Source organism: Lutra lutra, chromosome 1 (assembly GCF_902655055.1).
Source record: "Lutra lutra chromosome 1, mLutLut1.2, whole genome shotgun sequence".
NCBI classification, from domain to species: domain Eukaryota; kingdom Metazoa; phylum Chordata; class Mammalia; order Carnivora; family Mustelidae; genus Lutra; species Lutra lutra.
This window is the reverse complement of record NC_062278.1, coordinates 59,503,003-59,528,023: the sequence shown is the minus strand read 5'-3', so window position 1 is coordinate 59,528,023 and position 25,021 is coordinate 59,503,003. Positions and strand designations below refer to the sequence as shown.

Below are 25,021 nucleotides of genomic sequence, written 5' to 3'. Positions count from 1 at the left end.
TTCCCCTCTCTTATGCACTCACTGGCCATCACCAGTCATTCACTCACACAGTACTTGAGCGCTAACTTGTCCCAGGCCTCGCCCTCCTCTGAGGGTGCTGAGGTGTACAAAGCTACCTGACACCCTTGAGGACATTCCAGTCCAACAGAGGAGTCCTTGGCCCTCATTTCCTTAACGGCAAATTTTCACTGAAACATTACACTAAAGCAAAACCAGCAAACGAAAAAGTTTGGTCTCAGGAAAATACGAGAGTATCTTCAAATTCACTGTTTATCGAATTAACACATACCGGTCAAGCTATTTATTGAAAATTTGGGGAGATGGACAAAGTATTCTAGGAGGGGAAGGAGAAGTGATTGCTGAGCCTTCTAGCCCCAGCACCTGATTGGGGAAGCCGACATGGGCTGCCGCCCTGAGTGCTGGATGGGGAGGCAGGGCCTGCTGTAAAGCATACACTGTTTCCGTGACTTTCAGTAGGGTGTCGACAAAAACTGCTCCCCGAGAAGCTGTCTCTCTCTTGGGTGATGTCTGGAGGGACACAACTTAGTCTCCTTTGACATGAAATGGTTTAATGGTGAGAGGAAAAGCTTACCCTGGAGTTCTAGGAAAATCAAAGGGCTCTATTCACTTCCTTAAGAAAGAAAAATTGATTGAAGTTTTGGTGGATCCCAGCCAGTACCCAAGGCAGGAGAAGACCCAGAAATGAAACAAAAACAGCCAGCTTGCATGATGAATCCTCATTTATTTTCTCCTGAACTTTCAGATTAACTAAGTCCCCAGAGAACAAACAAAACTCCCTTGAACGAACAGATCTTTGCCTCTTCTTTTTTTTTTTTTTTTAAGATTTTAGTTATTTATTTGACAGACAGAGATCATAAGTAGGCAGAGAAGCAGAGAGAGAGAGAGGAGGAAGCAGGCACCCTGCGGAGCAGAGAGCCCGATGTGGGGCTCCATCCCAGGACCCTGGGATCATGACCTGAGCCGAAGGCAGAGGCTTTAACCCACTGAGCCACCCAGGCACCCCCAGATCTTTGCCTCTTGTCATACCATCTAAGGGTTGCAATGTTTGAAAAAATAGGCTCGTTTGAAAAAAAAATAGGCTGGTTTAGAGTCAATTACGCATTACTTACTGGGATCTTACTTAAGCACTTAAAAAAAGTTATATTTGGAAATAATTTCAAACATTAAAAACGATTGCAAAAATAAAAACAGAAAAAACCCCCACATACTCCTTTTACCTAGATTCATCTGTTGCTAATATCTCCACCATCTGTTTTTCTATGTATTCGTGTATGTGTATGTAATATACGTGTATTGCATATACACTCACACCCATTTGAGAGTAAGTTATATATATCATGGTCATTTACCCCTAAGTACTTCAACCTGTATTTCCCGAGAATAGGAATATTCTTTTACGTATAGCCGAGTTACCAATACTTTTATCTAGTCTTCTGCCCATATTCCAATTTTGTCAGCTGACCTGACAAATGTCAGATCTGATTGGTCAGATTTTCTTTGTAGTTTTTCTTCCCCTGCAGTAAAAAGGATCCAGTCTGGAGTTAGATATTTGCCATTGTCACTTTTAACTTCCTTTACTCTGGAATATTTTTAGAGCCTTTCTTTATCTTTAAGGCATTTTTTATTTTGTATTTATTCAATGTCTCTTTGTGACTGGATTCAGTTTATTTGTTCTCTGCCTTAATACTGCACAGAGATATTGTGTCCTTCCTGGTAGGACACTGGCGGGGGGTGGGGGAGGGGGTATTCATCTATTCATCTATTCCTCACTGGTGGTGTTCATTTCGACCAATCCTTTGGTCAAGTTGTTCTCCACTACATAATTACCGTGTCATTTCCCTCCCTTGTCACCAAAAAGCATACTTCTGGCCGATCCTTAGAGACCATGAAAATATCCTGTCATCAAACCTTCCTGCTTGATTTAGCTAGCATCTGTTGATGAATCTAGCCTGATCCCATCTTTACTACAATTCCTCCCCCACCTCTGCTTTCTCTTTTTCTCTGTCTCAACTTACCTATATTTTGAGCACCTATTTCTGGTAAGGACTCATAAATTCCTGCTTTTTTTTTTTAAGATTTATTTAATTTTGAGAGAGAGAGACAGAGAGAGAGAGAAAGCATGAGCAGGAAAGGGGGAGGGGCAGAGGGAGAAGCAGACTCTCTGCTCAGCAGGGAGCCCCCTGCGACACTGGATCCAGGACTTTGGGATCATCACCTGAGCCTAAGGCAGACCCTTAACCGACTTGAGCCACCCAGGTGCTCAAAATTCCTGCTTTCTTTCAATGGTTTCTAATTTATTAGTGTACTTAATTAGGTTGGTGCTCAAATTATCCCAGATTTAGCCAGTAGGAGTCCCTTCAAGTGGACTCTTGCATCCTCTGATAAACCCCAGCATTTTTGGAATAAGTTATTATTTTCTGACATAACAAAATATTTCGTCTCACACTACATCATATTTGCCCTTAATCAGAGATTTCTTTGAAAAATTCTGCTTCCTTTCCACAGGAAATTATCTTAATGAGCAAGATCTGACCACCAGCTGTGCTCTCTGCTACTGGAATATCTTTGCTCCTTGTTCCTTTCAAAAGACGTATCTGGGGGGCGCCTGGGTGGCTCAGTGGGTTAAGCCACTGCCTTTGGCTCGGGTCATGATCTCAGGGTCCTGGGATGGAGCCCCGCATCGGGCTCTCTGCTCGGCCGGGAGCCTACTTTCCCCTCTCTCTCTGCCTGCCTCTCTGCCTGCCTCTCTGCCTACTTGTGATCTCTCTCTCTGTCACATAAAAAAAAAAAATTAAAAAAAAAAAGACGTGGGGCGCCTGGGTGGCTCAGTGGGTTAAGCCGCTGCCTTCGGCTCAGGTCATGATCTCAGGGTCCTGGGATCGAGCCCCGCATCGGGCTCTCTGCTCAGCAGGGAGCCTGCTTCCTCCTCTCTCTCTACCTGCCTCTCTGCCTGCTTGTGATCTCTCTCTGTCAAATAAATAAATAAAATCTTTAAAAAAAAAAAAAAAAAAAAAAAGACGTATCTGGGAAAGATAGGCATGTATGTATATAGACTTACAGTACAACACTCACATACATAATCAAAATTAACATCACCAATAAGAGACAGTTGGACATCATATTATATAAATTATATATATTTGTAATTTTTCCTTATTTCTTACACTGGTAGCATATTCTATAGTCTTTGTACTTTGCTTTGCTTTTCCTTCTTAATACTATCTCCTGGAAATCACTCCATACCAGTCAATGGAGACTTTTTTCTTTCCTATTTTGACGGCTGTACAGTCTATTTCCTATTTTGATGGCTGTACTTACTGTAGTTTATTCTACCAATCTCCTATGTTTGGACATCTGGATAGTTCTCAATACTTGGCAATTACAAATTATGCTGCCAAGAATAACTTTGTGCATATAGTGTTGGAGGTAGAGCTTCAGGGTAAGTTCCTGAGGAGAAATTACTAGGTCAAAGGATAATGTAATATGCAGTTTTATTAGATATTGTCAAATTCCTCTTCATAGTGATTGTGTCATCTTGCATTCCTTTCAACAACATATGAGGGTACCTGTTTCCCCATGGCCTTGATAACAGAGCACATTGTCAAAGGTCTGAAATTCTTCACAAGTGGATGAGGAAGAAATGATATCTTAGTGAAGTTTTTTTTTTTAAAGATTTTTATTTATTTATTTGACAGACAGAGATCACAAGTGGGCAGAGAGGCAGGCAGAGAAAGAGAGTATGAAGCAGGCTCCCTGCTGAGCAGAGAGCCCGATACGGGGCTCGATCCCAGGATGCTGGGATCACGCCCTGAGCCGAAGACAGAGGCTTTAACCCACTGAGCCACCCAGGCGCCCCGTCTTAGTGAAGTTTTAATGTGCTTTTCTTTTCATATTATTGATTGAATTTTTTTCAAGTGTTTTAAGAGTTATTTTTTTATTTTTATTTTTTACGAGATTTTGTTTATTTGCCAGAGAGAGAGAGAGTGCGCGCACACAAGCCGGGGGAGCAGCAGATAGAGGGAGAAGCAGGCTCCCCACTGAGCAGGGAGCGTGAGGTGGGGCTGGATCCTAGGACCCTAGGATTATGACTTGAGCTGAAGGCAGACACTTAACTGACTGAGCCACCCAGGTCCCCCTCCATAGGTTTTGAAAGCTTATTTATCCTCTTTGTAAGTTCTTTATCAGCTTTTATCTGTAATATATGTTGTGAGTATTTTCACCTAGTTTATCATTTGCCTTTGACTTTGCTTTCTTGCCATGCAAATTGCTTTTATTTTTAAGTAGTCAAATGTATCCATCTTTGCTTTCCTTGTATCTGGAGACACACTCACACACACACACACACACACACACACACACACACATATAGAGAGAGATTTTATTTATTTATTTGTCAGAGAGAGAGTGCTTGTGCACAAACAGGGGGAGCAGCAGGCAGGGGAAGCTGCAGGCAGAGGGAGAAGCAGGCTCCCTGCTGAGCAAGGAGTCCAAAGCAGGACTTGATCCCAGAGCCCTGAGATCATGATCTGAGCTCCTGAGGCGAAGGCAGGTGCTTAACCTACTGAGCCACCCAGGTGTCCCTGGACACATATATTTGTAGAGTTATATTTGTAGGAATAGTTACAGCATGTATGTACGATGACTATAGTGTATATTACAGCACATATATATCTGTGTGTGTATGTACTGTAGTATATGTATATATATATAACTAGTTATAATATCTATATACTGCACTAGTGTATGTATATATGTTATATATAAATACATATATGCACATACATATTATGTATAAACATATAGTTAAGACAATATACCATTTTCTCAAGAGTTTTTATTAGGAATGGGCACTGGATTTTGCCAAAGACCTTTTAAGCATCTTCATCTTTTAAGATTAATCGTATGCTTTCCCTCCTAAGCCCTAATTATATGGCAAAATATTAAGAGATTTTCTGTTATTGAACCCTTCTTGTGTTCTGGGTATGCATAATTCTTAGGTAAGATTTTCAAGTCGGGTTACTATGTCTCAGTGCCTTTGTCTCTTTGACGGCTCCTTTCTGAAGGCTTCTGAAAATATTTCTTACATTCTGTCTCTGAAATGATACCCTTTTCTTTATTCATTCCTCTTCTTTATACATACTTTTATTTTCACATGTATTTATTTGTTTAAATGCTATCTCTCCCATTAAACTCTACACTCACGGAGGGTATGGAGGGTGTGGTTCTTAGATATTTTTTAGATCAGCTTTTTTTTTTTTAAGATTTTATTTATTTATTTGAGAAAGAGTGAGCAGGGGGCTGGGGAGCAGAGGGAGAAGCAGACTCCCCACTGAGCAGGTAGCCCAATGTGGGGCTCCATCCTAGGAGCCTGGGATCATGATCTGAGCTGAAGGCAGCAGCTTAACTGACTGAGTCACCCAGGCACCTCCATGTTCTCTTCTTTACGTTGTGATCTTGGTTATGTTACTCATATCCTTTAATTTCCCCAGTGTGCCACCATATAATCACAATCTCACAGAGCCTTTGAGTAGACATGAGGAATCTGAGTGAGCAGGCAAGGCAAAGAATATAACAGAAGTTAGAAGACTATAGAGATGCCGGTTGGGGAGAAAAATTGTATTCAATCATTTCAAAGGTGTTCTCTGTCCCTGATCTTGCCCAAGGTCATAATCTGCTCTCTCTGGTCATGGCTTCCTGGCTGCAGAATGCCGCCTTGTAAGTAATCACAGAATCCAGGGAAGAAAGCCCTTTTGCAGAAGCTGGGAAATAAAATGCCCTTCTCTCACCATCTCATCTCGTGTTTCTTCTTGCAACATCAGCCCATTTCTCCAGTTAATGTCTTTTTCTCCCACGGGGGTAAGTTTCACTCACCATTTCAGCTGTCTCTGCTGGACACTCAAGCTTTGGGTGGTCGACATAGCCATGACTGCTGTTATCAAAACTCAGGGAACAAAATTTCTGTATTTCTGCAGATTCAATCTTCAAGTGTAAGTCAAAGCCAACTCTCCTAGAGGGCTGCCTTCAAGAACCTCTTGCTGGCTCTGAGTTTCTGAGACAATGCTCTTTCAGGATCTCTGGCTTTGGTCAGATTCTCTAAACTTCTTTTGGTGTCTGGTCTTGATTGCTCTTTTTACTTTTTCTTAGTCTTTTTTTTTTCCCCCCACACTTTCTTGGCTATTCTACCCTCAGGGGTCAATTATTTCTCCTTTTCTTTGTTTTCTGTCAACAATTTGGGCATTTAAAAAAAATCAATATTTACCTAAATGTACACAAAACATCTCTTGTCTATAGTAAAAAGAGACACCAAAGCAATGAAATATTATGATATAATGGAGATTGATCACACCGTGGACTGGAAATCAGAGATGGATTTCCATCATTTTGGCTCTATCCCTTCTGATTATGTGATGTTGGACAACTCACATTCACATAGTGTCTTAATTCCATTTTTGTAATAGGACCTCTAATGCCCATCCTGGCAAAATGTTAATGTTTTTAAAGACCTATAATGCAAAGTATATTTGGTCAAGCCAACCGTATGTTCTTCAGTTAAAATAAAACTTCTGCTGGATCCAAAAAAAAAAAAAGGCGACTATTCTTGACAAAGGCACATATGAAGCTAGTCTTATTTATTTCTCAAGAATTAATGAGGGGGGCACCTGGGTGGTGGGTTAAAGCCTCTGCCTTCGGCTCAGGTCATGATCCCAGGGTCCTGGGATGGAGCCCCGTATCGGGCTCTCTGCTTGGCAGGGAGCCTGCTTCCTCCTCTCTCTCTGCTTGCCTCTCTGCCTACTTGTGATTTCTCTCTGTCAAATAAATAAAATCTTTAAAAAAAAAAAAGAATTAATGAGGAATGGAGGGTAATTAAGGCAGGCAAACATTAGTTTATTTTTTCCATTCATTGGGCTGTATTAGTTATCTATTACTGTGTAACATGTTATACCTAAAGACAGTGGTGTTAAATAATGAGTATTTATTATCCCGCACAGTGTCTGTGGGTCCGGAAACCAGAAGAGGTTAGCTGAGTGGTTCTGGCTCTCATGAGGTCCCAGTCAAAAGATCAGCTGAGGTGCAGTTAACCAAAGGCTTGAGTGGGGACTGGAGGACATGCTTCCAAGATGGCTCGCTCATATGGCTGGCTAGTTGATACTTGTTAGCAATAGGATTTTGTTCCTTGACAGGGGTCCCTCTCCACAGGGCTGCTTGAGTGTCCTCACAACATGGCAACCAGCTTTTTCCAGAGAGACCGATCAAAGAGAGATCAATGCAGAAGCTACCATGTATCCTATTACCTAGCCTTGGAAGTCACGCTCTGGTGACTTCTGCATATCTTATCAGTTATACTGGGCCAGCAACCGGTACTCACAAGATTGTACAAGTACATGACCCTGGATTTGAATATCTCCTTAAATTTTATACCATAGTTGTCTTCCTTGCCTTACCCTAGTCTTGGCCAGCTATACAAATTAGTTGCATTTGGTATCAGTGGGGACTATATAAGAGGCAAGAATCATGACGGACACATTAGAGGCTGGTCACCACCAAAAATAAGTACCTAACGAAGATTCTGATTAATGAGAAGGGACCTTGACTGGTTCAGCAGTTCTCAACTTTGGCTGAACTCTCAAATCACCCGGAAGTGCTAACGCCTCAGCCTCACTCCACAGGGATTCTGATTTTATTGTTTTTGAGTGGGACAGCTCTGGTGTTTAAAAAAAACTCTCCAAGTTATTCTCACATGCGGTCAGGGATAAGTACACTGCAAATGAACTAAATGTTCCTTTTGAGACTAAAGTCCACACAGCATTTGCCTGTCATATCTGATAGCAACATCTGTTGCTCCTTCCGAGGGTAGGGTGTTTGGGTGGTTTAGAAGAACAAGGAGCATCAGTAATTTACTCACTCAGGAACTCTTGTTGAATACAGAACAGGTGTGGCTAACTAGGTTTCTTTTCCATTACCTATATGTTCTATCTGAACTATTTTATAAAAGAGTGGTAGGAACAGGATTAATTCAACAATGCTAGTATGATTTGAGCCTGCATTTATCTCAAGACAGATAAAAACATGCAGACTGGAGAGTTCCCAGGAGAGTTCCCAGAAGAAAATGAGAATAATAGGATTTGCAGAAATTGGATTGGGGTTAGGGTGCCTGTTTACTCATGTAATAGTTTGACGTACCTATGCACGCACAAACACACGCACGCACACGTGTGCAAGTGCACACACACACATACACACACACACACACACACACAGGTAAAGCTGAGGATGAGACCAGACCACTCTTAGTTCATATCATTTTAGAGGCCAATGAAGTGTTCCCTATATCTACGAGGCTACTTGGTTGCTGGCCAGGTTTCCCTTTGATCCCTCCTCAATCTATGGGGCAGGAGGCTGGGCAGAACATGGTGGGAGGAAGGGGGACTGGGACTGGCATCTTGTGCAAGGTATTACGATTTCCTCTAGTGAAAATAAGCAAAATATTTTCCGTACGAGGACTACTTGCACTTATTTGGAACTCTTTCTAGAACTTTCACATTTTCTTCTTTTTGTAATTTTCCTAGGGAATGCAACAAACCTCAGGGATGATCATACTTTTGGCAAATAGTTCAGAATGTTGGCAGATGCCCAAATGGAAGAGGATCTGGCATGGACATATGCTTGAAACCACTGTCGTCACCTCAGTCAGTGAACTAAAATGAAAAATAAAAACACTGCAAGTACTTTTTTAATAACAGCAGCCTCATTTGCACTTCTTACATAAGCAAGAACATTCCTACAGATCGCATGGGGTATGAGCATGACTTCGCCTCATTCTTGCTCAGTTTCAGGCATGCAGATGAAAGGGGCTGAGTTGCCGGGAAAACAGGTCACTCACTTCTGACATCCACTGCAGCTGCAGTAAAGGCTCGGCTAGAGGACAATTATGTTAATAAAGCACAATATCCAGTTTCTCGCAGGATTCTAGCAGAGTTCTGTGGCAAGTCTCAAGCGGCTCTTAGAGCGTCTCCATCTCGTGACAAGGCAGATCATTTCCCGTGGACTCTTGAATGCAAGTGTACTTGATGGGAGGTGGAGGTGGCTTGAAAGGCGGGGGTCTTTCCATGCTAGGAACAAAACATTGCTCTTTCAACGCTAGGAATGTGAGGTGGTGATTCAAGGATATAGGAAAATAGGACACAGAGAAAGAGACATCCCCACCAGTTCCCTCAGAATTTTTCCTTCTGTTTATTAGCCACGTTATAATAGCATTAATATTTATAGGTATTATATAGTTTGCGAAGCATTTTTATCATAACATTATTTAATTTGCATCTAGGGATTGGACATTATTGTCATCATTCTACTGAGGAGGCTCAGAGGTCTTCAGCAACTTGGTAAAGAGAACCAGACAAGCGATTCTGGTCTTTTGACCAGAACCCATATTCTCCATGGAAACTGTCTCCTAATAGAAGAAGTGTTTCTCTTATGTGGGTTAAAATACTCCTCCAGAGACAAAATCTTTAAATTCTGGGACTAACGACTGAAGGTTTTCAAATAATCCCTTTGCCAACCTTACCCCCGCCTTCACCCACACAGTCACTGTGCACTGTGAGGATAGGGCTGAGATGGGAAGAAAGGCTCTACGGAATCCTTGTATTGGTTGATACTGGGTGGTTAATGTCAGAATCCCTTACATTTGAATCAGTGAACATTCTTAAAGTCATCTTTATATCAAAAGTACTGTTTTATGTTAGCACAACTCTTTGTCTGAAATGCATTAGGCATACATCTGAATTTGGGATTTAGCTGTACAAATTCTCCAGCTCTCTTGATAATCAAGACACAGAAATTCATCTGTGGACAGATGTGGACAAAAGAATTTTTGTCCTTGACTCAAATCTGTAACCCCTTGCTGTGGTATAGAGATAGAGATGGACATGGACATGGAGAAGGACAGAGAGAGAGAGAGAGAGAGAGAGAGATTCTCATCTCTATATGACACAAATACTGGATTACAGAATAATAAAAAGAATCAATTCAAAATTTCAGATTCCCGCTTTCTTCTTTTAATAAAAATATCTAATGCCTATTACCTGTTTTTTCTTTTTTCTTTTTTTTTAAGATTTTTATTTATTTATTTGACAGAGAGAAATCACAAGTAGGCAGAGAGGCAGGCAGAGAGAGAGGAGGAAGCAGGCTCCCTGCTGAGCAGAAAGCCCGATGCGGGGCTCGAATCCAGGACCTGGGATCATGACCTGAGCTGAAGGCAGCGGCTTAACCCACTGAGCCACCCAGGCGCCCCTTACCTGTTTTTTTCTGATGCTTTGATGCAGATAATATATTTCAACAGGTAGATAAAATTCTAAGAAATTTGCACTTCTGTTGTTTCAGGGAAATTAGGAAGTCCTCAAGGTCATATGGTTGCCAAAGTGTAGTCCTTGGACAAGAGTCCAGAATTTCTGACTACTGGTTTAGTGTTTTGTTTTTCACCAGGAAACTCTTGCCACACATGGATATAGAGTCTTCAAGGACAGTTTAAGTAGAAGGTACCGCACAGTGGTCATTGGCATTTTAGACAGTAGCAGTAAGGAGTGGGAGAACATCTCTGTATGTTGTAGGGGTCTCCTCCAATCATGGTCTACTCTGGATCCAAAAGAACCAAGTCAGAAAAGTGAGGCTTAATCTGACATGTCATTTCAGATGGCGGAGTGGAGGGAAAAGATTCTTGGAAGATATTTCAATAAGACAAAAGAGGGGTAACCCACTGTTTACTTTCTTTTGTCCTTGGGGAAAAAGAAAAAGGATGGTAAAAGCCCATTCTGCTGAAAGCAGCTGGGGTTTCTTAAAATTACCTTTCTTACTCAATTTCACACTTGAGCATCTGGGCCCAGCTGGGCCCAGGCAGTTCAGAGATGCATGAAAATGAAAAAGTAATGAAGATTAAAAGAAAAATCAGTTTTAGTGTTTGAGGTGAGGCAAGGCTTCATTCTTATTTCATGCCCACTGACTTGCTCCATCTGACGAGTCACTGACTGAGCAGGGAAAAGGGGACACCAAGGCAGAAGTTGCACAACTCATCCCAGCTGGGTGGTGCTGGGCAAGCTGGGGAGCTTCTCTGAGCTTCTCTGAGACTCTTTTCCTCAGTTCTATATGAGAATGCCATATCCGAGTGATATTTAAAGTGCTGAGTGAGGGACACCTGGGTGACTCAGTTGATTAAGCGTCTGCCTTCAGCTCAGGTCATGATCCCAGGGTCCTAGGATTGCGGGAGGGATTGAGTCCCGCATCGGTCTCCCTGCTCAGCGGGGAGCCTGCTTCTCCCTCTCCCTCTGCCTGACACTCTGCCTACTTGTGCTCTCTCTCTCTCTGTCAAATAAAGAAATAAAATCTTTAAAAACAAACAAACAAAAACAAAGTGCTGAGTGAATATGTTGTGCTGAAAAACTATCTCTGTTCCTGCAGATTCAGGATTATACTCACATTTCCTTCTGGTATTGGCACCACCTTCTCACTCCGAGACCAAACAGCGCTACGCAAAAAGAGAGCAAAGCTGCTACAATCACTGGCCAGGACATTCCATCTTTAGGTTTATTGACCACAATGCCTGCAAAGGACATAATGAGAGATGAACTTTCATGCCAAACTTTGGCAATTTCAAAGCAGCATGACTTGAACCCTCTCTCCTACCTGTTTTCTCCAACGGCCCTCACTGACCACAATCATGCTCTGGGATCATATCTATGCCTTGTTCTCACTTCCGTTTTTGCACGTCTGCAGTTACTATTTATGTGAATGTCTTTCTTGTTATAATGTTCCAGAATGAATCTTTTTTTTTTTCTTTCTTTCTTTTTCCCAAGGCCTTGGACAATTCCTGGCACATGATGGGCAATGAATTTGTAAAAATGAAAAATAAGAGGGATAAGCTCTAAATCTGTATTCCAAATTTACTCCAGTAAAGGAAACTTTATATGTGAAATAATGGCCTAGCTTTGGCTTTGCTTATTCTTTAAGGAGTCATTATATGCTTTATGGAATATTAATGTATTAGGAGGAGGAAAAAAGCATTATAACGTCATAACATTCTGATGCCCTGAAAATCCCAAACTGAGAAGGCCTGGTTAGTACGCATCGAGTTGTAGTGCTCAAAAGATCATCATCCAAGACTTTTCATTTGGATGTCACGCAGGAAATAGTGTCCAGAATAGAGATTTTCTAATCCTTTCTACCACCTCCCTTCTTTTCCTTTCTCTCTCCTTCTATGCATTTCGGCAATAGAAAGGAGAGAAGTGACAAAAGGAGTAAAACTAAAATCAGTTATTTTGCTCTTTCTATGGTCTGCAAAGGGAGGAAGTCCAAGTAAAGGTCTGGCGGGAATTATATTGGTGGGTGATAAGCAGACTGGTTTTTCTTACCCCTTGATTATATCCGCACTCAATTCATTCATTGCATTGCTAGCATTTGTACACCAAGTCAGACTGTGTGAATCAAAGACTTTCCAGTATTGTTGACTTAGACCAGAGGCAATGTAAATATCATATTCTGGACTGTTTTACCTTTTTTCTAACATGAAGGAAGAATTAAGAAAATTAACTCTCTTAGGAAGTAAGATTGATTCTACTGCAGAGAATAAAAGGGAATGTTTATAATTACACAGTTACTTAATATTTTCCTTTTTGAAGAGCATTTTACAATCATGTTAAAAATTCAAATAGTACAGAAATATAAAGCTATAATGAAAAAGGAAGTGTCTTTATGACTTCAGATGCCAGTTATCCATATTAGAGGCAGTAACTTTTAATAGTTAACTATGTATCCCACTAGAAATTTTATACACATATATAAACATGTACATGTATAATGAATATATATCTCTTTTTCTTAGAAATGAGGGCAATACATATTGTCCTGTCCCTTGTGTCTTTCTTAAAAAAAATGCTCTTGAAAAAAAATAAATAAAAATTTTCAAAAAAACACTCTTGGAATAATTTCCATGAAATGGCATAAAGGTAAATCTTTAACTTCTTTGATTAAATGAGTGGCTAGTTCCCCAAAATACAGATGTATCATGGTTTATTTACTCAGTCTCTTGATGTTCAAGGGTTAAATTGTTTCCAGGCTTTTGTTATTTCTAACAACACCCCAGTGAAATTCCTTATACATTATGGATAGATCTTTAGCTCTTCAGATTATGTAGATCATTTGGGCAAAAAGTCGATTTTGTATTAGAATGATTTGGATTCATTTTCTTTTATTGTTTCAACTAGATTGTGAACTGTTTGTGGGTGGAGAATAGGTTTTTAATTTCTCTAATTGCCTCATATTTATTATAGTGCTTTTTATAAAGCAAAGTCTCAAAACACATAAGCCAAAAGAGATGGATTCAAAATATTAGTTACCAAATCTTCTCTATGTTTAACATAGTTTGGACTGCAGCAATATGATGTTGTCATGTTTATGACACACATCCAGAGACCTGGGTTCTTCCTGATGTTCACCCAACCTCAGCCTAGTCTAAGCAGATGCTTAGGTTACTCTGGAAGCCCATGTAGTACTGCAATACATACCCATATGCTATGTTGTATGTGCAGGTGACTAGTTCACACTACTTCACAGTAGCAGTAGAACTGTGAAAGACTAGAGTATTGTGATCATAAAAGAAACAATCATACAGATGATTAACAAGAATACACAAAGTTCTGTTTTAGTCAAGTCAAAATTTACTAGGTTCTACATTGGTAACATGGTGGGATATAATATTTTACCCCTAAAGTTTCAGAGAAATAAAAGAACAAAAGGTTTTAAACCAATGCTTAAAATTTTTCTCCCTACCACACACAGAAAATGAGACCACTGACTTCAGGAATGTCTCAGTGGAGAAGTGGAGCTCCATCTTGCCCCATCTCTGAACTAGGCAGTTTTTTAAGGCACCAATATCTGAAACGCATGGGTAGGACTTCAGTTTGTTCTACTGGGATGTTGTATGCAGGATGCTCCAATGATCTGAGGACTGGATGACCTCTGATACAGAATAAGCTGAGAATTCAAGTGGAGTGTTCACCAGTCAAGAGAATACCCTCTGAAGTGAGTTGACAATGCCTCTGCACTTACAATCAAGATCTGGGTTGGGAAGATCTTGATATCTTATATATAAAACAAGAAATTATACTCAGTATCGATAAAATTTTATTAGTTTAATTACAGAAATACTCTTTGTTCCAACAATCTTTCTTTTTTTTTTTAAGATTTTATTTATTTATTTGATAGACAGAGATCACAAGAGATCAGGCAGAGAGGCAGGCAGAGAGAGGGAGGGGGGAAGCAGGTTCCCCGCTGAGCAGAGAGCCCAATGCGGGGCTCGATCCCAGGATGCTGGGATCATGACCTGAGCCAAAGCAGAGGCTTTAACCCACTGAGCCACCCAGGGGCCCCCCAAAAATCTTTCTTGTCTCAGATATATTTTCATAGGATAAAATGTTTCTCACTTTTTGCCTGGCCAATTTTTATTCATTTTTCAGATTTTAATTTAAATATATCCTTAGAGGATATATTTATCCTTTCCTGTTGCCAGTTAAAATTACGTATTTCTGTTATGTTCTGACAATACCTTATATTATGTCACAGTATATCTGTCACAAATTTATTTAATTATATGATTTTTTACTTAATGTATATCATCTTCAATAGATTATAATCTTCCGAAGGTCAGTGTTTTCAAGGTCTCTCTGTATACAAGACAAGAAAGATCTACTTCTTTCACAGAGTATACCCAACAACTGGTACAGTGTCTGGCAAATGGTAGGTACCCAACAAATATTTGTTGAGTGAGTAAAACACAAAACTGAGAAAAGAGTAAATGACTCACCAGTGATATGGATGTGAATATTTTTAGTAGATCCATTGGTAGTTGTGGGAACTTCTGAAAATGTCCTGATTGTGCTGGTGAAGACACCACCTAGGGATATACAGGGAATATGTGAACTGATCCTAACAGCCATCTCAACCCAATCAAGTGGTGTAAGATGATGATTGGATCTCACTAGTGAAGGAAGAGCTCAATTTTAATGGCCTAAATGCTCCTAAGTACTATGTATAAAGTTTACTAAGGACCAATTTATATCAAGACTTGGACCTTAGAAACTAACAACTACCAAAAAAGTGAAACTCTCTATAGGTTTAAAGAGGAAAAGAGAAGCTGTACAGCATACATAACAGAACAATATTTGCTAAAGAATCTCCATGAGAAATTTACATGATTATAGGAAAATGTCTTATGTTGGACCCATAGAAAAATGGGACCTTTCTGTATTCTCCCAATGAAATACCATTTCTCCCACTGTAATGTGTTTGATAAAGTCAATAAAACTCTCTTTGCAACATTCTAGTAGACAATTCCATGTTGACAAATCATCTCAATTTCTAATGGGAAATAAAAATTTAAAATGCAATTTTAATGGATTTAATTAACCAAGAAATGCTATTTTGTAGATTTCATTTTGAAATAAAATAGAGAAAAAAAATCTAAGACTTGGTCTCTGACTAGCTTCTTTGAGTGACTGTGGCAGGGAGAAGTTTTGGTTCTATTCATTGTCATTTTCATCATCAAGTTGCACTTTTTATACCTGTCTGAGGTTGGTTTCTTACCAGTTCTTGTTTTTCCACCTCTGCCAACACCTTCCCGACCCTAAATCTACCCCCCCCCGTCACTCACCATGATTTGTTGAATTTGCCCCTGAGGGGGATGAACTATATGTTTCACTGGGCATCCATGAAGCTGTTAAAGGAAGAAGATATTAGAAGAATCAACCTGATGTGCTATGAAGTGTGTAAACCTGGAGATTCACAGACCTGTACCCCTGGGGCTAATAATACATTATATGTTAATAAAAAATTTAAAAATTAAAGAAAGAAGAGTCAATCTGTATAAGACTAGTTATTTTATAGCCTCTTCTTGACCTTTAATTGAATCTAATAATTTATAATAAAATAATAAAATGAAAAAAGATTAATGAATATATAAAGAAAAATCACTGAACTATTCTGCAGCACACATTAGAATGTCACAAAATAAAGTGGGAGTTGAGGGAAAACTTGTGATTCTGATGTCTCAAATAGGGAAGATTTTGATTATAGCTACTTAGAAGCAGGAAGAAGGAACAGAAACATAATACTAGGAGAGGTTTTCCCAGCTACAGAGAGTGCGTCGTAACTATTCTTGTGTTCATCCAATACATGGGAGAGAATGAAAGCCCAGGTGTGTTATGGTGGCCTTTAGTCAAGCAGAGGTGCCAAAGGGACTTTGAAGACCTTGGTAGGATATGCATGAGGGAACAAAATAGTGTGTACTTGTGGATAAGTTGATATTCTTGTTTGGCTATGTCAAGTGAACTGTGTCAACAGTGAATTTTCAGACCCTTCTAGTCACAGGCCTCACTAGCTGCTGTGCTGAGTCATCTTGATGGATTCAGAAGCAAACCTTCCCCTTGAGTGGCTGGTAGCAAACTCAGGCAGTACCTATGGCTTTTGGAGTAGATCTATCAACTCATTTTGTCTAGTCCCCCTCTCTGGCAAGACAGTTCCACTTCTTGGCAGGCTCTGCATTTCTGTATTTGACAACAGGCTTATAATGTAGTATAAAGTAAAATAGATATAGTTACGCGCAGTTGCAATCAGTAGAAAAACATTATGCTCCTCTGTTTAAAACATTAGCATGTGTGATTTTCCAAGTTAAGTGCTTTCTCGTGTGTCAAGACCAGAACAAATAAGCAAAACCAAACCAAACCAAAACAAACATTAAAAAAAAAAAAACCCCAAACAAAAAACTCTTAGTCGTTTCTTTCCTTGGTTTTCCCCCTAAATGTCAATGGCAGTTGCAGCTACAGACAAAGGTATGTTATCAGGTCCTTCAGGAGTGGTGTACCTCAATGCTTTCCAGGGCGCTCTCACAGTACAGTTTGTCATAGCTAATTGACTTAGGGTCACCCCAGAGGTAAGGGGAGTTTTACACACAGCAATTTTGATTTGACTAGGTCAGGGAGATGTTCTTATTTTCAGTATAATTATTTGACCCTGAGCATGTGATCTTGACCACTTTTTGTTGGTGCTGTTCTAGATAGAATACCAAGGTCAAGAGATGATGGATTAATGTTTTTTCAAAAGCCAATTTTTAAAGGCTAAGCCTTAGTGGTGGGGATTTGAATAACAAAGAACAACAACTAATTAAAAAGAAATTGGGACTAGGCCTGGATTTAGATAAAATTACAAAGAAGGCAATTTGTTTTGGATAACCTTATAAGATACTTTGTCCAACATGGTGCCTCTACATAACTTGTAATTTTTAGGGCTTGATACCTTTATTTTTTATATTTTCAAAGTCTGTTTGCAAGAAAGGATGTGATAAATTAATTTATGCTAAGATATAAGTAGTTGAACAAATGCTATCCCTTTGCGGGAATTGGGTATTCAATTTTTTTCCATTTCATATTTATCTCATCAGCAGGTAAATACAGAAAATTATTTTTAAAATTTTATTTTTTGATCATCTCTACACCCAACACGGGCTCGATCTTCCAAACCCAAGACCAAGTGTTACATGTTCTACCAACTGAGCCAGGCAGGCGCCCAGATACGAAATGGTCAGTTACATGTGGGTACCAACAGTTTTTTCACCCAATATAGAATGCCAATCTTTTCTTCTCAATATTAATTTTCCCCAGGCAAAATAACCAAGCATAGCACAATTTCAGGAGATGGTGATACCATCAGCAAGATCCACCCAAATTACAAAAATGGCAGTACCTAAAATTTTGTAAATTAGTTGGCCATTTTTAAAATTTTCCTTTTTAGACTTCTACTCCTCAGAAACTGTGTGATAAAATTAAGCTACAGAATCCACTTTGGAAAAGCAGGGAGTTATTTTTCTAGTTTTGGTTTTAAGATTTGTCTTTATTCTGTTAAAAAAAAATATAGTGGGGAGTGTATTGAGAGAGTTGAAGAAAAAGGAGATTCTGGTTGATGGATTCAACATGTCTGAAAATATTTCAGTATTATAAAGAAAAAAAAACTTCAAGAGCAAGAATGTATTATACGTAAGAGTCTTTCAACAAGACAAAGAGATGGGCCATTCTTATATCAATTGCTCCCACAGGAAAGAGGTCTTCCTGAAGAATACTTACTTATAGAATCCTCAGTAAGAAAGACTTCACTACTTCTAAAGATTCCTCTTTCATTAACATAATATTTTTCTAAAAGCCTATCCACTTTATCCAAAGATATCCAATTTTCAGAATGTGCTCCATATTGGCTACTTGATCTGCCATTCTTAAGTCTCCTTGAGAGTCTCTCAGCAGAATTATGTTTTTATGTCTTTTAATTGATTGAAGTATTCTGCGTTCTTCATACCACCATTCTGTTTGTTAAATACATGAGTTAATTCTTCTTTAAATCTTTTGAGACTCCATTTTCATCAAAATCCTTGAATAAACACTACTTTGACATTTGGATGATAAACACCAGCTTGATGGATAACCTCCTTGAATACATCACCATTATCAGCTGAAAATATTAACATCAGGACGCTGTGTTGCTAGAGTTTCTCAAATAAATTTTTATATCCTTCCTGGAGCATAACATTGGATTTTTCTATAATTTACTTAAATTTAGCATTGGGTGAAGCTTATTCAACAAGAAAACTATCTGCTTTAGCACATCTTTCCACCACAAAGGGATATTTTCATCCCATGGTAAAAACAGAATCAATTTTGACAACATAGTGTTTTTCCTTAGTTGGAAAAACTTGACCATCTTTTGTAAACAGTTTACAGTGGTCAGTAACTGTTATGATATGCTGGGCATCTTTTCATTTTGTAGGAAAATCTACTTAGTGTCATACCAAAATCCATGGTTATCTGAAGTTTGAAAGCTCCTTTTCTGATAAAACCACAGATAATTTTTGTTATTCTTATAGAGTAAGCTGAACTTCTCTGGAATTTGGGCATCATTTCTACATGTACATTCTACATGTACATTTACAGAGACTTGTCTCAGTTACCCAATCTTCCTTAAGACATTCTGAGTTCTTCTGTCTCTGATTTTGTCCTGGAATAATGGCATGGGTGGCAAGCAGGACTTGGATACAGGAATCTCAGGGATCTTGGTTTTCTGCACCATCCTCCTCTTCAGGGTGAATATGTACTGGGCCAGCACCACCCCTTACACCAAGAACACGCTGGCATCAGCTACCCTCTTTGTTCTTGCCATGACCACCTCATCTATAGATGGGACCCTCATGCTCTTCCTGACCATGAAAAAAAGATGACACTCATGATCTTTGGATATGCAGGTCTTGTGTGCTAGCTGTGGAGAGACCCAGGAAGCCCCCAGAATTTGGTATTTTAACAGAAAATGGAACTTAAAATCAGAGAAAGAAATCTTGAATTTGTGGTTCACCTAATCAGGAACTAGGTAACAGAATTGGAGAATAGTGTTTTAGAGAAGAGGAACATAGAATGAGAAGTGATCTGAGATACATAAGATTTTAGAATTTGAGATGAAGAGTGGTGAGTTTAGAGATTCAGCATCTTAGCCAACAGGGAGCAGCAGGACTACTGGAAGAGGAGCAGGGCCCAACATTGCCGTAGGTTCTGGCATTGCTATGTCCCTGTAATTGACTCTCAACCCCTCAACTCCAGCCTCTCCATCCCTTCTCCCTATGGAAAGTAGAATGGGTTGCTATGAAATTATTAGGCAGAGCTACCAAGAGCCTGAGAAGATCCAACCAGGACCAAGGACAGGGTAAAAAATACAATTGCAAAATTTATGAAGAAGGGTACATAAATTTTGAAGCATAGGAATGTATGGTCAAAGAATAAAATAGAGACCCTATGTGAGGTTTTTAAGAGGTACTATGGGGTCCCAGGTGTGTATGTGTGTGTGTGTGTGTGTGTGTATGCACGCACTCGTGCACATGCACACGCACAGTGCACACATGCATGGGCACACGTGGTGAGGTAATGATAAGCTTGTTGATTTTGGTAATGGGGCAAATTGGAGGCATAGGGGCCTATGGAGAATCATTTCATTTTTCTGCTCCTCTAACTTAGCCAGACTGACTGATTTCAATGTGGCTTTAGGCTCCACTGGACCGGATGGATGGCAGGGAAAAACAAAGAGAAAAGTAAATAAGCTTCCCTTTTCTGCTCCATGGCCTGATCACCTGAATGTCAGGATGAGAACATCCAGGATGTTATTAGCCTTATACACTTGAGGTATTTAGATGGCCAGAGTTGATAACCCCATTTCATAGGTGGTTAAAGTAAAATATACATTTCTGTTCCAGGCAGTTGGAAACTTGGAAGCTGAACTAGGATTAGATGCTAATATTCTAAAGTTGATAAAATGACAAGAAAAGAATATATTAAAATGCATACTTATAAATTTAATAGAAATGCAATGCACCCAGAATCTTCTAGTGACATCCAAATATATGTGAGCTACACAAAATGCATGTAAAAGCAAATATCCCATTAGAATGTGCTCACAAATAGGAAGAGCTTTAGAAACACTGCTAGTGGGTATATTTCACCAGAAATCCATCCATTATCATTCTTTTTCTATCTGTGAACATTTCATAAATCTCTTGAAATAAACATACTGGAAGGAAAAAAAAATCCCATTACCAATGCCTGTCATGAATCTTGCCAAATACATCATCTAATATTGGATGTCACATTATAGTCCAATCCAACCAGTAGAAACATGTTTCAAAAATAGTTTGGGAATGAGCAATCAATATTAACTTGTTGGATCCAAATGTGTTTTTGTGAATGATTATAAATAGAGCAACTCACTGCAGGGAATTTTTTTTCTTTAAGCTTATGGATAAAAAATGGCAACTAGTAAACAAGATATTCTTTTTTGCATAAGTAAGAATGTGAGTTTTCATGGTGAGGAAAATTTTGTTTGTTGGGTTTTAGAGTCTCTTCCTAGATTTCACAATTTCTAAATCTATTTCGTGGTAGAAATGATAGAGAGATGTCAAGTGGGGAGGACAGAAGATGTGAGGAATTGCATAGTTCATTTTATTATGAAATCCACTAAAAAGACCAAGAAAATACTTGTGTAAATTATAAAGCACTTTCATGCAAGACCTTTCAGTTTTCCAGTTTCTAGGGCAGAAAATATTTTGGGTAGTCTCTTTGCTTCATAATGACATGATGCGTGGGATAAACAGGATTTCTTTTTTTTATTCTGGATACACATATTATTGTAATAACAATTTAAATAAAGCAAACAAAAGGTTCAAAAATTTTATTTAAGCAGATCATTTCTTTTCACTGTGTATGTTTGTGTGTGTTTTCTTCCTTGTCCCTGTCCATATGTACACATATTCTTTCAATTATTCAAGAAATATTTGCTGAGCACCTACTGTATGCCTGCCACTGCTACAGGCATTATGATATTATAGTGAACGAGACAGGAAAAGGTTTAGGGTTCCTTTTCTTGTGTATCTTAGATTTCAGTATAATGTCAACAAAAAAAATCAAATAAATAAAATAAAGGAAATCATTAGACACCAAGTATTATGCTGAGGATGAAAATATGGGATTATATATAATCATAGCATAAATTTAAATTTCAGTTCCATTTTATCCTATAATATTGTTCAATAATCTTTTATTTTTTATTTTTAAAAGATTTTATTTATGCATTTATTTAGAGAGAGAGAGGTGGGAGAAGCAGAGGGAAAGGGACAAGCAGACTCCACACTGATCACAGAGCCTAACACAGGGCTGGATCTCACAGCCCTGAGATCATGACCTGAGCCAAAATCAAGAGTGAGTCAGTGCTTAACTGACTGAGCCACCCAGGTGCCCCTCCAATAATCTTTTATCACCATTGCTACATAATTTCCCTTCATAACCAACAAATATTGATTCATTTATCTATTCAGCAATATTTGTGGAGCACCAACTATATGCCAGACATTACCACAGGCACTGGGGATACAGGTAAGCAACAACAAAAAAGATAAGGAACTTAACTTGTGTTATACCATTGAGAATAAAGAATGGTAAACCAGAGTAGGTAAAGGAGAGTTTCAGCAGAGTTCATTACAAACTTAATTTTATGTTAACACCATATAGGATAAATGTTAATGTATTAAGTATGGACTTTCACCCCCATCTATATAATATTTTTATTTTCAATTTATATCTGATGGGTGAAAATTTTCTAGCCAGTAACCTTGTCTATACAATAAGACGTACTGGCTAGCTTAGTACATTATGGCTATTGTTTGGATTGACTTCATAATATTGCATTGAATTACTATCTCATCCTATTTTACATTCTCTTGTTATTGGATATATTTTTCTTTAACACCCTCTCACCCCCACTCTTACACACAGACTACTGGATTACTGTAAGTAACATTATGTCTTCTGACATTTTAACTTCTAACACATGGCTCATCCCTTGTATGCCCATTCCAAAGCAAATGCTCTTCTGAATGTGTCTATTATTCACTCATTTATATAGTTTTCTAGTTTCTATCACATATTATGCCTAAGCCATATGGTGTTTGGTTGTACTTGCTTTAATATTTGTTTAAAAATATCATTCCAGGGGTCCCTGTGTGGCTCAGTCAGTTAAGCATCTGGCTCTCAATGGAGCCCCATGTTGGGGTCCTCTCTCAGTGGAGTCTGCTTCAGATTCTGTCTCCTTCTCCCTCTGGTCCTCCCCGCAAACCTTGTGCTCTCTCTAAATAAATAAATAAAATCTTTAAATATATATATATATGTGTATATATATATATATATATATATATATATATATATATATAATTTCATATATTGTCACCTGGCATTTACTTTTCTGACTCAAGACAATCTTATTAAGATCCATTCATACTGTTGTATATGGCTATCATTCATTCATTTCTCTTTGCTCTATAATATTATATGACTATGCAATAATTTATTTACCTATTCTCTTGGATATGATGATTTAGATTATTCAGAGTTTTTACTATTATGAATAGTGTTTTCCCCTGACATTTGTGTGCATATCTCCTGGTTACATATATTATTAGTATGTATAGAGCAGTGGAGTATAAATCTAAGAATGGAATTGTTGGGTTGTAGGGTATGAAATTGTTTGGCATTAAAACACCATATCAAGGGGCGCCTGGGTGGCTCAGTGGGTTAAGCCTCTGCCTTCGGCTCAGGTAGATCTCAGGGTCCTGGGATCGAGCCCCACATGATGCTCTCTCCTCAGCAGGGAGCCTGCTTCCCCCCTCTCTCTCTGCCTGCCTCTCTGCCTACTTGTGATTTCTCTCTGTCAAATAAATAAATAAAATAAAATTTAAAAAACCACACACACAACAACACCATGTCAAAATGGTGGAAAGTGATGGTACTAACTTGTACTTTCACCAGCAACATATAAAACATTATATTGATCTATATCCTATCTAACACTTGACAATTCCAGACTTGTTAATTTTTGCTGATTGATTATATGTGAAACGGTTATCTGATTCTCATCTTCATTTGCATTTCCTGATTGCCAGAAAGACTAAGCATCTCCTTGGATGTTATTACATCTTTTGTGATGTTCTTCTCTGCTCATTTTCTAATGCTTTTATATTTTTAAAAATTGGTTTTAGCCACTCTTTATATACCCTTGATATAAAGTTTTGATTCTCTGTCAATTATATATTTCTGATCATTTTTCAATTACATCTGTTGCAAATATCTTCTACACTATAGCTTGCCTTTTCTTTTTAACTTCTGCTAAGGTGTCTTTTGATAGAATTTTCTTAACTTTATGGTATTCTACTGTTTCCACCATTTTTATGGTTAGTGCTTTATTTCTCTTCTTTAAACCCTTCCTCACCTCACAGCCAGAAAGAAATTCACCTTTATTTTATTACGTACTTTTAATGTTTTGCTTTTGACAAAAAGATCTCATACTCTATGAAGCCTATTTTTACGTAATGTGCATGGCAGGCATACATTTTAATACTTTTCTTCTTGTAAATAATCAAGTTTTGCAGATCTATTTGCTGACTGCCTCTTCTTTTCACAGGAATCTGCCATGCCACCTCTGGCATCTCTAGGTTATGCTTATTTGTGGCTCTCTGGGTGTGCTCTCTCTTCTGATACTCCCCTTTTCATCTCTCATATTTGGGCACTGAATTCACAGGTGTCTTTTATATTATTAGCATATTTGTTAAAAGAAATATGTTAAATTAAATTTCAGAGGGTCATACACAAATGGTCAAAGTGTGTCATGAATTAAGGATTATGATTAATCCAGATCTGTGAACTTGAGGTCCATAAAAGAGATAAAATAAATAACTAATGCTACAAAGAGCAATATGATACATGTTCCTCTTTGCTATTTGATTTACTTCCTAAGGACACATTCCCGGAAGTAAGATGACTGAGCCAGCAGGTATAAAAGACTTTCAGAGATTTTAAATGTACAACTGAAATGCTTTCCTAAAAGAGACACATGGATTTACTACTCTTCGTGGCTAAGGGCCTAGCAGCTAAGCCTAGAGTTCTGCACTAGCAGCGTCTGGGATCTTAGCGGCAGCCACATCCCTTGCCACTTCCCTACCATGCAGATCTCCGTCTTGTACCACTAAGAGGCAGTAGACTTTCCCTTCAGATGCTGTGGATACCTGCTAATGCGGTATCAGCACACGCTGCTGCAGGGTGGCCAGATTAAATGGCCACCCCAGCTCTGTGCCTCACACGGGGCTCCCTCTTCTCACTTCTTTCAGTGACGTGTGTATTCTGGCTAGCTCACTCTTTCCTCAGTTAGCCCTTCCATCCCCGTGAGTTATATCTTTACTCAGATGTCACCTTCCTCAGGAAGGCCTTGCAAAACCCCCTATTGAAAATGGCAACCCCCTCTCCCACCAGATCTTCAATGCCTCCCTTCACTGCTGGCTTTATTCCCTATCACTCATCACCATTTGCCTGTCTCTCTTCCCCCAGAATTTGGA

At 38.8% G+C, this 25,021-nt stretch overlaps 1 protein-coding gene and 1 pseudogene across 4 annotated transcripts in view; both read right to left on the bottom strand.

Moving 5' to 3' along the window:
- Positions 1-6,874: 6,874 nt before the first annotated feature.
- Positions 6,875-25,021, bottom strand: part of CD96 (CD96 molecule) — an 87,078-nt gene continuing 68,931 nt past the window's right edge. For all 4 annotated transcript variants that reach the window (XM_047724230.1, XM_047724222.1, XM_047724205.1 and 1 more), the window contains 4 exons: positions 15,716-15,778; positions 14,870-14,959; positions 11,488-11,611; positions 6,875-9,131 (listed from right to left, as the gene is read on the bottom strand). In XM_047724230.1, coding sequence (XP_047580186.1) covers positions 9,023-9,131; positions 11,488-11,611; positions 14,870-14,959; positions 15,716-15,778 — 386 coding nt within the window. In that variant the 3' untranslated portion in view covers positions 6,875-9,022. The remainder of the gene's footprint in view (positions 9,132-11,487; positions 11,612-14,869; positions 14,960-15,715; positions 15,779-25,021) is intronic.
- Positions 18,180-19,352, bottom strand: LOC125096980 (cytosolic 5'-nucleotidase 3A-like; annotated as a pseudogene).